This window comes from Magallana gigas, chromosome 7 (assembly GCF_963853765.1).
Source record: "Magallana gigas chromosome 7, xbMagGiga1.1, whole genome shotgun sequence".
In the NCBI taxonomy this organism is placed as follows: domain Eukaryota; kingdom Metazoa; phylum Mollusca; class Bivalvia; order Ostreida; family Ostreidae; genus Magallana; species Magallana gigas.
The window spans coordinates 9,406,002-9,424,027 of record NC_088859.1 but is presented as its reverse complement, the minus strand read 5'-3'; the positions used below and the strand labels follow the sequence as shown (position 1 = coordinate 9,424,027).

At 30.3% G+C, this 18,026-nt stretch overlaps 2 protein-coding genes across 2 annotated transcripts in view; both read left to right on the top strand.

Moving 5' to 3' along the window:
- Positions 1-18,026, top strand: part of LOC105326562 (receptor-type tyrosine-protein phosphatase epsilon) — a 136,443-nt gene that overhangs the window by 60,329 nt on the left and 58,088 nt on the right. The gene's annotated exons all lie outside the window — the stretch shown is intronic.
- Positions 10,862-17,416, top strand: LOC136270315 (cadherin-related family member 1-like). The gene is made up of 5 exons (XM_066067659.1): positions 10,862-10,945; positions 11,077-11,169; positions 11,527-11,643; positions 16,984-17,115; positions 17,339-17,416. The coding sequence occupies exons 2-5, from the start codon at positions 11,167-11,169 to the stop codon at positions 17,414-17,416; spliced, it is 330 nt and encodes a 109-aa protein (XP_065923731.1). The 5' UTR covers positions 10,862-10,945; positions 11,077-11,166.

The window sequence follows — 18,026 nt, the reverse complement described above, 5'->3', positions numbered from 1 at the left end:
CTCTCATTCATAAAAGTAGCAACCGAAAAGCAAAAATAAATAACCAACCAAAGCGCATTTGATGTACCGTTTTTTACTTGCTAATTGATTAGAAGAAGAAGCTTATACTTTTTTTCATTTTTAACCCCCCTTGTTTCATTGCTCGAAGAAATAATATGCTACAAAAGTAAATCTTTAGTGCAAAAATATGAAATAAATGGTATCATAATGATAAGATTTTTAGGTAAGTGAATCGTATATCTTGTTTTATATGGCATCGTTTTCAAAATTGTATATTTATTAATCACGTTGCAAAATAAAAAGCGGAAAAATCAGCACGCAGTAAATGATAAAATAAACATAAGGTTTGTTCAGGATCCATTTCACATTTTCCAAAGTAACCAGCAAAGATACTGACGTTGTACTGGTTGTGACGCCATTTCCTTTCTTAAACAAATGTTTACATCGCGTTTTGTAATCAATAATATTATAATACCTGTTACCCATGATTTAGAACCCCATTAATCGAAGTCAAACATTTCAGTTTCTCGTCATATCATTGCACCTTGTCTCTCGTTTGATATTTAGAAAAAGAAATAAATAATTATATTTAAGATTATTAATTCTAACGGAATGAATTTAAAATTGATAGCCTTTTGGACGAAGGAAGCAATATATTTCCATTTCTTATTCCCTTCCTCTAAAAAATTAAGTCAAGATTGGTCAGTTAGTTTCCTGGGAGGAGCTTATACATAGATGGTTATACATGGAGATATTAAAGTTACAAACCGGCGTATTTCACTCAAATGTGTTCTGATGTGTTCATAACGTCGAAGTCAAAACTGTACATAAGCATCGATTAGGCGAAAAAGATTTGGGGTATTCCGAAATCCGTGTTAAAAGATGTTCCAAAAAGTGAAATAAATGATGATGACACAGGAATGTTATGAAGGCGCGTGCCTTTTTTTCATATCAGGGGTGAAAAAACCATGTATTTTATTTTATGTATTAATAAATGCAGTAATTATCCTTTATTACGAGAAATTAATCTCACATCAGTTAATGCAAATTATTGTCACGAGTAGTCCGCCATAAACATGACCGGAATGTAAAACAGGGGGAAAATCCACTATACAGGAGGTTTTCTGTCGGGGAAATCTGGCTATAAAAAGGTGGAAAACCTACTACATAGTCAGTTTTCCGTGGAGGAAAAACTGCTATAAAGCCATTTTTCCGGGGGGGGGGGGGGGAGATTGCTAGGGGGAAAAGGCACTATTTTACACCATAAAACATTTTGTTGATTTAATCGAATTCTGTGATCAATCACAGGAAATTCAAAGAACTTCATGCATTTTACAACAACTGTATACAATCCAATAAATCAAAGGGTTAATTTGACTATCAGATGTAAACTTTCGATAAGTAAAAACAACCTTGTAAAAAATTAAGATGAAATCATATTAAAAAAAAATGCATCTAATAAAACTTTGATGTTTCGAAGGACATTGACAAAAGAATCTTTACAATCATCCCAATCAGTTATGAATGTGAACAGCTCAGAAATTCTTGTGAGGAATACATCGAGTAAATGATGTTTCACGTGTAAGCACTTATATGTAGCTATCGATGTGCAAAAAGTATTTTCCTTCTTAGCAATGATACCACTTTATCTTTTATAAATGTATTCCATCTGTGGTTTTAGGCAAGTAATCACTGATTATTAACAGACATATACGAATTTTTTTCCCCAGATATTTATTTACAAAAGTACATGTTACAATATTCAAATGTATTTGTAGTAACAAATATATAATAATTAATATATTAGTGATAATAATAATAATAGTAAGAGTAATAGTAGTAGTAATAACAGCTATTATATCTGACTAAGTACCATATATATATTTATATATATCAAGTTACAATAACATTTTATACAAATCACTGTTATTTTTTTACAAAGATAATATTATTATTGATTGATCTGAATAAAGAGAAGTGTACAGAAATTTTTAAGTTGAAAGGTTGTAATAAGAAAAGCGTTTTGTAGGGAGGTAGACCCATCGTCATCACAGTCTCTTTTTACCTCCCTATTTATGTGAAAAACCACGGGCCAGGTCACCCATGGCAACATAAAATTATCTACAATTTATCCAAGAGCGTTTTGAAGAATGAATAATATCTAGTATTTCCGATACAATGTAGAATTTCTAAGTATTTCTGAATGCATAATTTCAAATTACATACGATTCCTTCTGATGTTTCTACAATATTTTCTAGTCTACAAAACATCTTATATTTGTAAATTTCTAATGCAACAAAATATAAAAGTAAATTATACATGGCAGTGGTTTCATTTCTTACAGAGTAAAAACCAATAACTATGTGTTTCCATTTAACATCAAAACCAAAAATATTGCTCACTATCTACATATACGATATATCAAAAGCGTTATTATTTTTTAAAACCCATCGGTGATCGGCAGTACATTGTAGGTGTCATTCAATCACTGAAAACAATAGACGATTTCTGTGGACCAGGATGACGAACATTTATCTCTTCTGTGTTGCGAGTGTGATCATCTATTGTAAGTTACTTTTTAACTTGTCCAATTTAATTGTTTTACAAGTCAAACTAATCTTCCACTGACAGTCATTTTCATGTTGTTATGTTAGATGATGAATTTAACAACTATTAGAATCAGGTCCAAAACGTTTCAAGAGGTATTTAGCTAAGATAAGTTAAAATACAGTCATTGGGTTTTTTTAACTGACCATCCGTGTAATTATGATATCCTTTTCAACCCCGAAAAGATAAATTCATGGAATATTATTTAAACCAAGAAACATTGGTATGTAGAGTATCATTGCCTCAAAATTTTACACTCTAAATGTACAAGTTATTGTATGTGACGGATATAGCTTATTTTTCAGGTTGCCATTACATATTAAATTGCATTTTGAATAATCAATTCTTTTTTTTCAATTAGAAAGTTTCCAAAAGATGATACAGGCCTGGCATGTTTTGAGTGCATGTATAAATTGGTTTATTTTAGTTTATGTCAGAAGGCTTCTCAGATCTAAAACCACGAAAAAGGCAATGATATGATAATATAATTACAATAAAGAGAATATTAAATAAAAGTATATCCCAACTCAAACTTTTATTTGAACAAATGCTTGTTAAATAATAGCAAGATCATTTTGTAGTGTTTTAATATCTAATTTATAATTTCTATATACATGTGATAAAGTATTAAGGAGATTTTTAATTGATTATCATGAGTAATACAAGTCCATGTTTTTGTCTAACGTAAATTACAATGTCAAATGAAGTTATATGTTTTATTCCTACAATTGCTTGAATAATAAATCAAGCAAGGTAAAAATTTATATGTAACAAGTCAATGTCTGACGATGTTCACGTCTTGTTGTGTTAAATGGAATTGAAGCATTAAATGGCTAACATTTTTATAATTATTTGAAAAATAATCATTGAAACTCCACACACATACTAAAAATGCATTTTATCGATTGCTTACATACATCTGTGCCCCAAGGAAAACGAATCAAAATAAACAATTACAGAGTAATCATTACTTCCCTTGTGACGCTTATATCTTGTATGATATTATTTTTCAGCTAATATGTTTTAGAATCATGACACATGCATCCCTTAAATGTTATTCAATTGCTGAAAAACAATCAATGTAACCAATTCAAATGACAAAAGGAATTTTCTCTTAAAGCATTTTGATTGGTAAGAGTTTATCTTCACATGTTGCTGTAGTAACTAAGCTACGATTCCATTTATGATACTGACTGATGAAAAAGAAACCATATTATGCCATTAACAAAAAATATCAAACGATCTGTGCATTTTTTTTTCACTAAAGATTGTCAATGCTGAAATTCTGTAGTCCTTATAATAACTGATCCATTTTAGGCAGTAAACTATCAGAAAATTTTAATAGAATCTGTTTTCAGCAATCTGGTCAAAATCTAAAAAAAAAAAACGATGGACAATCAAACTATCCGTTACATTTAATGTGGAAATATACTCAGATACATGTTATAGAGATATATATTCTATAGAGATGGTAAGGTATGGTTTATTTCCTCAATTTGTATAGTAGGATGCTGCTAAACGCTGCATGAAAACAAACATTCAAAAACCCATTTTGGGCGAAATATGCAAGATTTGGAAAGACAATACTATGCAAAAAATGAGAAAATGGTATTTTCATATGAAATGTCAATATTCAACATAGCCAGAGAATTATGAATAACTCGTATTTGAACTTATGAAAAAGAAAAGTTACAGTTACATGACACAGAACAATCACTATAAACCTCGTTCGTCAACACAGCTGTGTATTTTAGGTGTTTCCTCCCAATATAGAGACCAGTATCCTCCCATATTTTCAGGACCAACACCTCACACACCACATGTTCAAGAAGGAAACTACAAAGGTACACTACACTTGTTATACAAGTAGCATTATGATGCACTGGAATGATTTATTAACGAGCTATTCAAAATACGAACAAAAACTAGCTTACGTTGAATATATATATATATATATATATATATATATATATATATATATATATATATATATATATATATATATATATATATATATATATATCTGAAGATTTTTAACAATGAAAGCGCTTATGTTTTGCAGTTAGTGTTGCTTTTTTTCTTTTATTATATTTTTACCGGACACTAAGAAAATACTTTTGTGATATGGAGATATATATATATATATATATATATATATATATATATATATATATATATATATATATATATATATATATATATATATATATATATACATCTATTATATGCACTAAAAATACCAAACGACACAAACAATAAAGTACATTATTTTCAATTTTTCGTGACGACCCGTCCCTTCCTAGGGACATGTAGAAAATTTAAAAAAAAAACTATATAAAGAAGGAGAAGAACAGAAATCTAGCACTATATTAAAATCCAACCAATATATATACACATAATTTAAACGTGGCAACTACATCATGGTATTAAGGATGAAAAGCATGAGGAATAAAATCCATGTCTGACGCAGAGGACGGTCTGTATTTGAGTGCTGAAAAATAACGCGAACAAATTAGCTGATTATGTGTTGCTGCTAATTAAGTTATACCTTTAGGAAAACCCGTAATGAAGGTTTTTTGGGGAGACAGACTATGTAAAAAAACAAATAAATATAAAAAAAAGTGTAAAAACCCAATAAACAAAGGAATTAAAAATGGGTAAGAAACAAATGAAAGTATAAAAATACAATAAAACAGAAGAAACCTTTATAAATTAAACTGATTAAGTTTCTGTCCAATGTGGGTTGCTATCGATAGCCTAAATCATCTTGCCCTTCCATTTGTGACAAAGTTAAAATATATGTTCCCCGACAGGTTTTTTTTTTAATTTTCTTAGCTGTTGGTGGAACGATGATTATTGATACGCGGAGGTCCCCTGTTTCCTACGTATTGTTTCTGGCAAAATTTGCAATTGATGAGATATATACTGTTGTCAGTAAGACAAGACGTATTTCCAAATATTTAAATTCAGCCAGTTATGGGGCTAGAAAAGCTGTCTACATCAGAGCTGTGTTTGCACAACAGTAATCTAGTGTTTAAACAAGTCTTAAAGCCACCATTAGTGGTTTCTATTATTTGGTTCTTACCATCATGTCCTTAAGTTTCTTGGACGCCTGAAAACTGTTTATCATTGCTGTAAAAGATTTTGTAGATGTTTTTCTCCTTCTTTATTTATGTGTTGTCCCGAAAATCTGACAATATATTTATATGATATATGCCAAAAACAGTTTCGAGACCCGTTAGTGCCGAAAACTGTCTGATATGTTTTTATACAGAATGATTTTTGGCATATATCTTAATTGAAAAACTGCCACTTAATTTTATTTTTGATTTTGTTCCTTATTTTGAAGAATAGCAGTTATGTAACCACTAGTAACGGTCTGATATTAAAAGCTCACTTTCATCGGAGCATCACAGGTAAATTTTAGACTGCTGGAAAAAAGTAATGACATCACAACAGTTATAACACTGTAATACGCACATGGTACTCAAAGGTTAAAATGACGAGTTTAATTATGACATCACAGACGTAAAACGGTGTAAACTGCAACATCACAAGCGAAAATCAAAGTTCACACTTGTAGCTGTTACAATGGATCTTCCAATAATATGAACTAACCCTTACGGTAAGATATGAAAATTAAGCTTCAAATCACATTTGCAGACATATCAAGAAGAAAAAAATGTAAATACAAGCATTAAATCATGATTTTTTTTAACGATATAGTCTCATATCTGCAGCGATAAGTGCATATACATTTTCATAACGCGATAACGCTGCAGTTATGATACTGTATTTTTCAAAAAACCATGATTTAATGCCATAATATTGTTCATGTCGTTGGTCATTTTCAGAGCTTTTTAATAACTCATGTGATAACTGTGAATCTTTGAGATCCGACACCTATATATGTCGAATGTCGAATATATATATAAAATACAAAATCAGTAAAGTTAATCCACACAAGTAATAAAAAATCTTCAGCAAAACTCCTAAGGATTAAAATGAAATCGGTAGAGTTTTGAATCGGCTTTCTTGTTTGTTTTCATCATATATATATATATATATATATATATATATATATATATATATATATATATATATATATATATATATATATATATATATATATATATATATATATATATATATATATATAAAGCTTCATCTTACAGAGAACCCTATATATGCGTTTTCGATTTCTGCTTTGGTCGCGAGCCCTCGTTTACATGTAGGCATCCATACTGTCCAGTCTGAGGAAACCAGTAGCATGATATCAAGGAATTGCACTCCCATTCAGAATTATAATGTCACATGCGATGTATACCTAACGGCTTTTGTTGATAGAGAGGTCAGTCATTTAATTATTGCTTGACTTCTTATGATAAATCTAAATACAAAAAACAAATATTTCTTAGCATGTATATAACAAAAATTTCTTGCCTGCGTTTTACAAAAGAACCTGCGACAAAGTCGTAACTGTTTTAGTCACATGGAATCATCTTTATTATGTAAAAATGTAGTTATGACAATTTATTCTAAACTGTTTTAATAACATTAGTTTGCTTAATTAGTTTTAAGGTATCTGACCCATGATAGCCCCAGATATAATGAATCTGTATGTATATCAGATATATTTGGGCTTGATACTCAGTGTAATTGGACATAATTTTCATGTTTAGGTATCAATATGTAAGAGCGGAATGTGTCCTAATAAATAACCTTTTCCTTTTCTTGACGAATTATCCCCCTTTGCTTTCAATCTATAAAAACTAACTCTGAAAAAAATCTATACGGTATAAAATTTATTTCTAATAGTTCTTGTATTCCAAATGATAAAATACATCTTTCTATTAAAGCATTTATCGATATATCTTTAGTAATACCTTTTTATTTGAAAATATTTGTTTCTCTACATTGACCTTAATGCAATCGTCTTTAATTAGTTACTGCTTGAATTAGTTGATAGTGTTTTTGAAAATTTCTTTTAGTTGATCTTTTACCACTCTAAATTGTTTTAAACTAATATCAGAGTATTTAATACATAGTGGGTATTAAAGTTAAGAAAAATTAGGTCCTAATATGGATCGGATACCTTGAGTTCAAACACTGGCAGGTTGGAAATAATAAGCACTTTAAAATTTGGTCCTTAGTAGTAAGTTCTATTGTAAAACACATCCTAGACACTTTCCGTAACAACTAAATTAATGATTGTTTTAGTTTAGTTCTACACTCATGATTTTCACAATTAAATTAAAACACACAGTTCAAATATATATTTAGGTCAAGGCAAAGCAAAGTACTAGTTTAACATCTTTTTAAAATACCATACACCATTTTGTTTGCAAAGTTGAGTACAATTTTTATTTACCGTTTTTTTGGACTATTTCAGCATTCTAAACAGGATCAGATGTGTTTATGTTTACAAGATAAACATTTTTATTGGAAACTTCAGATTGATAATATTCTCTTAATATTCTCCTAATTAAATCCTCTTTTTTCTTTAAAAAAAAAACCCCCGTCCTATCCAGTTTAGAATCGACATGTTGGAATATAAGCATATATACGCATATAATACAATGCATTGCTTCGTACAGGCTATGAAGAGAGCCATTGTTTAGATCTTGAGTGACCCACTAATGCGGAATATGCACTTTTTGTGATGTTGTTTCCGTCAAACCTGATTAATCAAAAAGATAGCAGCATTTAATTGGTTTATCACAAAACATACGATTCTGATAATACAACAGTTAAAGGAGAAGGAAATTCAAAAACATAATTTATTTATTTTAATAAAGTGGTGTAAATTATCACATGTGGTCATGCTGTTTTGAAAATAAAATACGTAATTAAGCTTTAATGAACGTTTGAAGTTGGAGAAATCGTATTTACTGGAGGCTGACATGATGTAGAACTCTTTCGTATTAAAAACCAAAAAAAAATAATTATTTTGACGTCACACCATCTATTCCGGTTCGGTTTACATATACAAATGAATGTACACAGTGCTCTGAATATAATTAACGCTGGTTTATGCCTTTCTGTTACTCAAATAATCGACTAAACAAAATTGATAATGTTTGAGTTCACACGTTATCTAAAAAATAAATACATGTATCATTATATGCATTTTAATAAGTAAATGACAGCTGTTAATCTGCTATCATTCAAAGTTGAAAACGACCTCGATGAAATTTTTTATTCCAAGTCAAGTTCTTCGCTAACTGAATAAATGTTATAATTGTAATCGGGATGTTTAAAATTCATTCTTTTAAGTCGTAATTACCATGTCGAAATAACAACGGCAGGCATTTTCTATGATACTTGGCATCTGTTGACAATTTCCACATTTACGCGGAGATTTCTCCGACACTAACCTCCGCTTTTAGATTTCAACCAACATGCTCCATTTGACGTTAGTTTGTAGTTTGCAAAAGGTAAAAGAACGGTCTCAATATTGTTTCAAATTTCCAGATCTTGTCATTTAGAGCGAATATCATGATGTTATGTTGATAAGACAAACCGGAATAGATGGTGTGACGTCATAGATTAAAGTTCAATGGCAGCCCCCATGGCGGCGGGAAATTTAGATTAAGCGATCTATTTTCTTGTTTTATTCATTGTTCCGGGGTTTTTAATGAAAATAAATACAATTTACAATTAAAGTAGATGATAATTAATTGATATATTGTACAACATATTTTTAGTTTCATTCCCCTTTAATATTCATGAAATAGTTTTGGTATTGATCAGTTTTCATTATTAAACTTTAAAAAAGGGATTTTTAAGATTTTGTTACCCCTCACATTTACTCTCAAATAGATTAATATATTTGTTTCGATTTTCTTCAGTTTGTATTAATGTTTGGCTCATGATGAATCATTAACCAAAACTTAGATAAAATATTATCATTTTGATTCATACGCATTTTGTGATTAATTGATTACTAGTATATCATTTTGTAATATTCAATACAAATACACACAAAAATGAACCTACATGTAATATATTTTGTTTATTGCATGGTTAAAGTCATTTGCAAACTATTTAAGTATCTATTTTCTACTTAATAAAACGCAGTTGTTTTATTATTTCCTTAAAAAATTATTGCTCGCACATTAGTTATTTACTTTTTATATATTCAAAATTTAGGTATTAAACGTAATTTTCGACATCCCATTTCATTTCGACATCAGTTTTTATCATGAGATGATTACATGCACTCTACACGTTTAAGAGAAAGTACATGTTTAAGCGTCATATAAATAATCTAAGTGAACATAAAAATATGTAAGTAGATAACACTAACGCTTCTGACATAGACCCGAGAGTATCTATAGCAAACTTTCTTGATAAATGTATAAAGATATATTAGCTATAAAATCAGGCTTTTTGTTGTGAGGCTAAATGTGTAATTAATTTGATCTCTTTATAACAGAGAACACAGAGCTTGGTATTCATTTTTTTTGCAAATAGCAGCAACACAGATGCTCAAATTGTAAGTAGAAAAAAATTGAATTTTTTTAGTAGATGATATCCCGCGCAAGCGCGGGAATTAACTCTTTACACATTAACAACACAATGCTTAAATGTTCAACAATTTTTTTTTTTTATTTTCGTATAAACTGTGTCCGATTTTTTTCTTAATTGCTTTCCTAACCTATTGCTAAATGAATTAATTTATAACTATAGATATTACTGTGTTCCATATGTCTTGCCCTTTTTTCACGCGTATTTACAGTATCAAGGTTAATCTGTTGTTTCTATTAAACATATAAAAAAACAAGTTAAAATGCGTCTATAATACTAAAAGGTTAATATAGTGAGGAATCATGCTTTAAAATATACAAAATTACGACAGTTTTTTTTATGTCTACCATACAAATATAATAATTTTTCGAAATGTACTTTTTTATTTAAATAACCAAAATTTTTTTTTAAAATTAACAAACATATAGTGTCAGCATGCAAAGCTCATATCCGTCGTTTTACTTTTTTATTTTAATGCTAATGTGATGTTTTTAAAGACAACGGCCGTACAAATCTTTCCGCATATTTTTTTTTTTTGCACATTTATTACAGGGGAAAGATTGCACATCTATAATTATTCATTTTCAAATATTTAGAAATGTATAAAAAAAAGAAAAAAAAAAGAAGAAAATCTGACTTTTTATTCAGTTAATGAATGCCACATTAAAATGTTTTGCTTCAGATTTCATTCGGCGTTTTTTCTTTTTCCATGTTAAGGCGTACCTATCTGTGACACTGATTCTGGATGACATTAACGATGAGAGTCCTGTTTTTGATTATCCCTCTTATCAAATTCTTATTCCGGAGGTACATTTACCTTTAATAGATTTTGCTTACTGATTTGATAAATGATTTAATTGATATTCATGTATTGTAAAACTAGGTGGTAATTGCATGAGTTGTGCATAACATACAATTTTAGTATTTGTTGCTTTTAGAATTATAGAGTGAATAATGCAGTTACTGGTTTAAACATCAAGGCTACCGACCTCGACGGAGGGATACGAGGACAAGTACATTACACAATAATGGTACAATAAAGCCTCCAGAACTATGTCTTGAGTTATTTCTACACGCACTTACAATATAGAATTCTAGACCTCGTATATATATATATATATATATATATATATATATATATATATATATATATATATATATATATATATATATATATATATATAGTGCTTTTGAAATAAATCATTTTAATTTATCTCGCCGTCTATGAAATCGATTAACCTGAAATATTATTCAGTCAGTAACAAACTTGCTAATCAGGCAATTATGTATAAATTGCAAAACTTTTCTCGTGAACCATTTTTATCTCAGATTATTTAATAATCCATTGTCTATCATGCATATGAAAGTAACATTTAAGTTAATTTCAGGCAGATGATATTTATAGTGACTATTTTGACATCAACGAACACAGTGGAGTTGTTGTTTTGAAAAAGGAATTAGACTATGAGAAGTTAACATCCCTTCATTACACTATTATAGCTAAGGTAATATTTGTCTTTCTGATGTTAAATAAGTATAAGTGTTAAATCGGTCATGATTTGTGATGGTAATTTTTCACATGTTGAAGCCAGTGTTTTTGCTAAACTTTTATTGCTTCTATACCCTGCATTATAGCTGTGGGCCACACAACATATTAATTATGAAATGTAAACAATATATATAAGCTTGGAAAATAGCCAAACACACAAAGTTGTAATTTTCAAACAGTTTTAATCAATGTATCAAAAATAAATATAAAACACAGATAAAAATTTTTATTTCATTAAATTGTGCTTTGTATTTCTGTGAGTGTTAGTAGAGGTAGTGGGTTTGTAAATATTGGTTTGGATATACAATAACAATTATTTAATGTTCAATTATCACTTGTCTTATGTACACAACATATCAATTATACCACTCTGTAAACTAGTTATACTATATTCAAAAGAAATATTTTAAACTCCACAATTTGAATATTTTTAACACCACTATTTGTCTTTTTTTTTATTTTGGAGAGGGTTTACATAGGCTATGTCTGTTACCCGATCCATTTGAATTTTTTTTATTCATTTCAATACAAATACATCTATTCCATCCACTCACACCAAACCACTCACACACAAGTTGGGTAGGTATAAACATTATCCATGATAAGGTCTTACTGCATATCATACCACATCAAAGAGGCATGCCCATTTTGACAATTTTCTTTGGTAAAATATATTTTCAAACATTAGTTTCTCTAAAGAATAGTAATATTGTAAATATTTTACAATATTATCAAATGCAATATTAGCATTTAATCTGGAGTGACTAAAAATAAGTCTCTTAACTAACATGATAGTTAAGTTTATAGCTATGTATTTCTTTTCTGGAATACCAAAAATAACAATTTTGGTATCAAATACATTTTTTTTTCACCAGACATTCTAAAAATCCAATCAGAAATAAAAAACCATATCTTAGAAATAGAAGGACAATAAACGAAGAGAGATGTAATTGTTTCTGGCTCTAAAAACATGTTAAACATAGTGGGGAATTTTTGATTTTACACATGTGTAGTATTTTGTTAGTACATTATATTCTATGGATAATTCTATAGTTAAAACATAATAATCCTGAATTTTTGTAGCAGATCTAAGGTTTACATAAACCTGTTTCCTGTTTAAAATCTAGAGGTAAATTTAAATTTTAGGCCATTTGTTTTCATAAATAGGTTTATGATTTGATTTTGCAATTAAGTGATCATAAATGTTACTTGCTCCTTTTTTACACAAACAAAGTATTTTGATAGATTCAGGATAACATGGCTTGATAATAACTTCATGTGAAAACTGCTTACAGGTGTAACATTTGGCCAAGCACAGATAATAAGATAAGATAAGATAAGATATTCCTTATTTCCTCCAAATTAATGGAGAGTATTACATAATCAAATTATAAAATCAAGTGAAAATAGAACAGAAACAAAACATATTTATATATGTACATATTTTGATAGACATTTATAGATTACGACAATCTGTTGCAAAGAAACCTCTGGTTTTATACAACATAAATGCAACGAATAACATAATCTGTTTCCATTTTGTATACGATATATTTTCAAAACTTGTACCATTGACACATCCCATAAGGGATAAAAACTGTAATTCACCTTGAGTATCAAATAAGCCATGAACAATATGAAATCCTTTCTCATATATAAAAAGCCTTACAGAACACATATTTGTTATGAATCTTTATCATTTTGACTCAAGCATGATATTTATATTATCAGTCTCTACATTTAAAAAAAATCGAATAAATGAAATAAAGTTTCCTTCCAAAAATTTTAACGAGTTGCCTTTGCCCTTTATCTACAATATTCAGGTCCAAAATGACATAGTTTATTGGAATGACGCGCGGATTTTCGGAAAATATACCTATCCAGATTGAGTTAGTTGTTAAAAGTCACCTTATCCACGTTAGTTTGAGAGATTAAATAAACATATCAACATTTGTCATTCTGCATCCCCCTTTTTCATAGTTCAATTGTAATGTTTTTCGAGATATTTTACATATTTTATTTTTCCAAATATAATTATGCACCATTTTTTCAAATTGATTTAGCCATTGAGAACTAGGTTTTAGATGAGAAATGAACAAATGTGTGAATCTTAATAAAAGTAAACTTTTCACGACTGTAATTTTCCCCAACGTTGAAATATTTCTTTTTAACCAGTGATTAATTTCTTTTGAACTAGTGTTAGTTTATTATCTAAATTCAATTGTTCCATGCTATTTAGGTTAGCAGTATGTGTTATTCCAAGAATTGTAAAAGGTTCTGCCGTCCATTATAGACCAGTATCACTGCAAATTGTATTCGAATAAATTTTTGAGCCAATCTTGAGTGCTTTTGTTTTAGAAATGTTGGGTGTTAGTCCAGCAAATTTTGAAAACTGAAAAAAGATCAAGCGCACAATTTAAATTCTATTAAAATACGAGGGTGTTCCAAGGTAATATTAGTTCATCTTCTTTGCGTGAAAACCGTGTAAATATATCACTGAAACGATATTGAGACATGAGAATGAACACTGAACCGCAGCGAAAAAAAAATCATGTTCTCAATTTCATTGACTTAGCTGTGTCTTCATTGCTGTTTAGCGTATTCATAACACTATACTCAAAATGGTCAAATAAAGAGCAAACAATGTATTCCAAATACGGGCCTTCTTCTTGGCATTTAACCCATAGATATTTACCGTGAATGAATTTTAAACAGGTTACAAACACCGCAAAGATGTTGCTCGCTAAGATAAATCCGATCGTATAAAAAGTGTATCCTGGATAAAAACGAGTACTTAGAAAGGCAGGAAGGAATAAAAGGATCAAAGATTAACAATTGATAAAAATTGGTGCCAAGCACAGCCAAGCATCCTTATTTTTGGAAAATCCCTCGCATGTATGCATTGAAATTCGGGGAATCAACCAGACTTGGTTTTCGTTAGGTTCACGGCTGCTTGTAGTTAAGAGGGTTGAATGGTCTTGACCACTAATATGCAATTATTATTTTCGGAAGAAGAGATTTGTTTAAATATTTTTAAAATTATTCAATTTTTTAAGTTAATATATTTGCGATTTTTTGCTCGCCTGAACTGAAAGCTCAGGTAGGCTTTTCTGATCATTATTTATCCGGCGTCCGTCTGTCCTTCCGTCCGTCCGTCCGTCCGTCTTACTGTAAACTTTTTACATTTTCGACTTCTTCTCCAGAACCACAGGACCAAATTCAAACAAACTTGACACAAAGCATTATTAGCTAAAGGGGATTCAAGTGTGTTAAAATGATTTCTTTCAAGATGAGATAATTAGGATTTATTAAAAGTTTGTTGATATTTTTTCAAAATTTTCTTCTCAGAAACCAATTGACCGGAAAAGCTAAAACTTTTGTGGACGCATCCTCAGAGGGTGTAGATTCAATGATCCTCAAGTTTGTTTAAATAATTGTCCCCGGGGGCTACGTTGGGCCACATTGGGGGGTCGAAGTTTTACATAGGATATACAGAATGAATCTTTAAAATCTTCTTCCCAGAAACCAATCAGCCAGGAAAGCTGAAACTGGTGTGGAAGCTTCCCCAGGTAGTGCAGATTTAAATTTATGAAAATCATGACCCCATGGGGTGGGGTGGGGCCACAATAGGGGATTGTTCTTTAACATAGTTTAAATTTTTGTGAACGGCTTCGGCCGATCACTATTGTGTCAATATGAGGCATCCGGCAAATGATTCCACGTGCGCACACATTTCGCTTGCATGGGTAGTTCTTATAAAAAAGACTTGAAGTTTGGTTTAGTATTTATATAACATTTTACTCAGTTTTATTTCAATTCATTTACCTTTAGAGATGCAAACATACATAAAATACAGTTCGACCTGTTAATTCAAGAATGCACATTTTGTCTCACGCGTAAGAATTTCGATCGAAAGATTCATTCAGTAATGCAGTTGACCTCGATGAACTAACCTCAATCATAAGAAGATGCTCCATAAACTGACCTCGATCTACTGATGTTGCATAATAGTAGCCTAGGAAGACGGCTTGATTTATAGACAAGGTTACGTTATAATGCGACCTTAATAGCAAGTAATGATGACATTTAATGTTTTTCAGTCGCATTAAATTATTTTAATACAACTCTTTCTTTGTATACGTGTTAATGCTCTTTGAAGAGCCTTACTCAGTATTTTGAAGAAGAAGATACATTAAATATAAAACTAGACAAGGGGTTAACGAACGGCTTTCCCCAAATTTATTTCAAAATTAAATTTGTTGACTGTTTATAATGATGAAATTATGGTGTACAGATTCAAAATATTCTATATTTTGTAAAAATACAGTACTTTTTAAATTATTTTACAACAAATTGATCATGTTGATTGCCGATCATTCCTTTAAAAGGAATACTTGTTTTAAATTTCTTCTCAAAAACCATTTGGCCAGAAAAGCTGAAACTTGTGTGGAAGCATCCTCAGAGGGTGTAGATTCAATTTTGTTCAAATCATGGTCCGGGGGGGGGGGGGCGAAGCAAAAACCAAATACAAAGGAATAGAAAAATAGAAAAAAAAATAATTAAAATATCTTTTTCTAAAAACCACTTGCCTAGAAAAGTTGTAACTTTACTGAAAGCAAACCCTAAATTCAAATCCTTTCAAATCAAAATCTTGAAGAGCTGGATGGGGCCACATTGGGATTCCAATTTTACATAGGCAAATATTTTTATTATTCACAAAAAAGGAAATGTTTTGATATATGGTTTTACTTATATGCAAGTATTTGACATCTTGCTGGTTCTTTCAAATTCTTTAGACTTTGGCCCCTGGAGGATCCTTTGGCCTCACAAGGGGTTCAAGTTTCATATAAGTTTATATCCCATATGTAAACAAATAATTAGTATCTCTCTGAAAACTGCAATGATCAACATGTGATATGACTATAAAATCATCTTTTTAGAAAAGAGACTTGATTATAAACATAAGAATATCCAGGTTAAACAATGGACGTTTATATATACAGGATCTACATGTATTATACTACATAAAACAATTTAAACAATTTGATAGTTCAAATTATGGCTCTGTTAAGCTAATTTTATCATACCTATTGTTGCTCAGGTGAGCGATGTTGCCCATGGGCATCTTGTTTCCTTACTATAGGAAAGTTTACATCAGTTTACAGTTTACATCGTTCATATAATACTCACATCTAATGATTTATGATATAATTAACGTGTGATGTGTTGACCACCTAGCCTCCATAGTGCAAGTACAGATACCTGGTTTTAATTACTATGGGATATTACTTTTCAGGATGGAGGCAGTGATAACCAGACACATTGTAGTACCGCTGAATTATTGATCAGAGTTGAAAATTTACAGGACGAACCACCAATTTTCTTCGGGCTTCCGTACGTAAAGCATGTCCCAGAATACTTCTTTGGGGTTAGTAAATCAATTTAATTCTTTGAATAACTGTTAATGAACTTGATATGATTAGATCCTTTATGCAGTTTGTTTGACAGTTGCTCAACGGCCTGCAGTATATTATTATGCGGTATTGTCAGTATGGTGAGCTGTATAAAAAAAAATCTTGTGATAAATGCGACAAATACTTCTAGAGGCTATGTAATGTAAGCATTTTTTGGGAGTTGATTTTAATATGCAGTTACTCTGGCAAACCGGAAGTGAAACAGTGTTTGGACCAATGCACAAATCATCACCGCTGACGAGACTTCGATCTTGAAAATGATAGATAAATTCGGTGTACTGTATGCTGTACCATTGTTTTTCAAGGAAACATATTTATAAACACCTTGAAAATAGTCAGATTTTATATGGTACGAAATTTTTTTTTGTAGTCGTATGTATTCCCACGCCAGAGTTCAATATAGTCTCGTTCAACCAGACGCTCGGCTGTCTCCGTAAATCTGCGACAAGCAGAGAGTCTCTCTTAGTAGTCAGATATTAACAGAGACAGTCGAGCGTCTGGTTGAACGAGACTAGAGTTTAATCTTGTTTGGATCCAGACGTGTGCAATTTTTAGTTCTAAACATTTCGATTACTAATACACAGTTTGATGGAATTAATTTTATCTTTAAATAATACACAAAATGATTCATATGGGGTTTTCTCGAAATTCTTGTCGGAAAAGTTCGAGAATTCATTTTATAAAAATGTGCGTATTCAAATACAGATTATAAACTACTTGCCATGCAAAATAACATATCGTTGATTTTAAAATTGATAATAATCGATAAAATCAACTCCCGACAGTACTTCAGTACTTTGATTTTCTTATGCATATTTATACACGATTTACGTTTGTGCTGATTTGCGTCTATGCTCGGGAAAAG

What these genes read in the sequence shown, in the direction of transcription:
- LOC136270315 (XM_066067659.1), top strand. An exon ending in ATTACACTATTATAGCTAAG is followed by an intron (nt 11,644 to 16,983) that starts GTAATATTTGTC and finishes ATTACTTTTCAG; the next exon opens with GATGGAGGCAGTGATAACCA. An exon ending in TCCCAGAATACTTCTTTGGG is followed by an intron (nt 17,116 to 17,338) that starts GTTAGTAAATCA and finishes TTTAATATGCAG; the next exon opens with TTACTCTGGCAAACCGGAAG.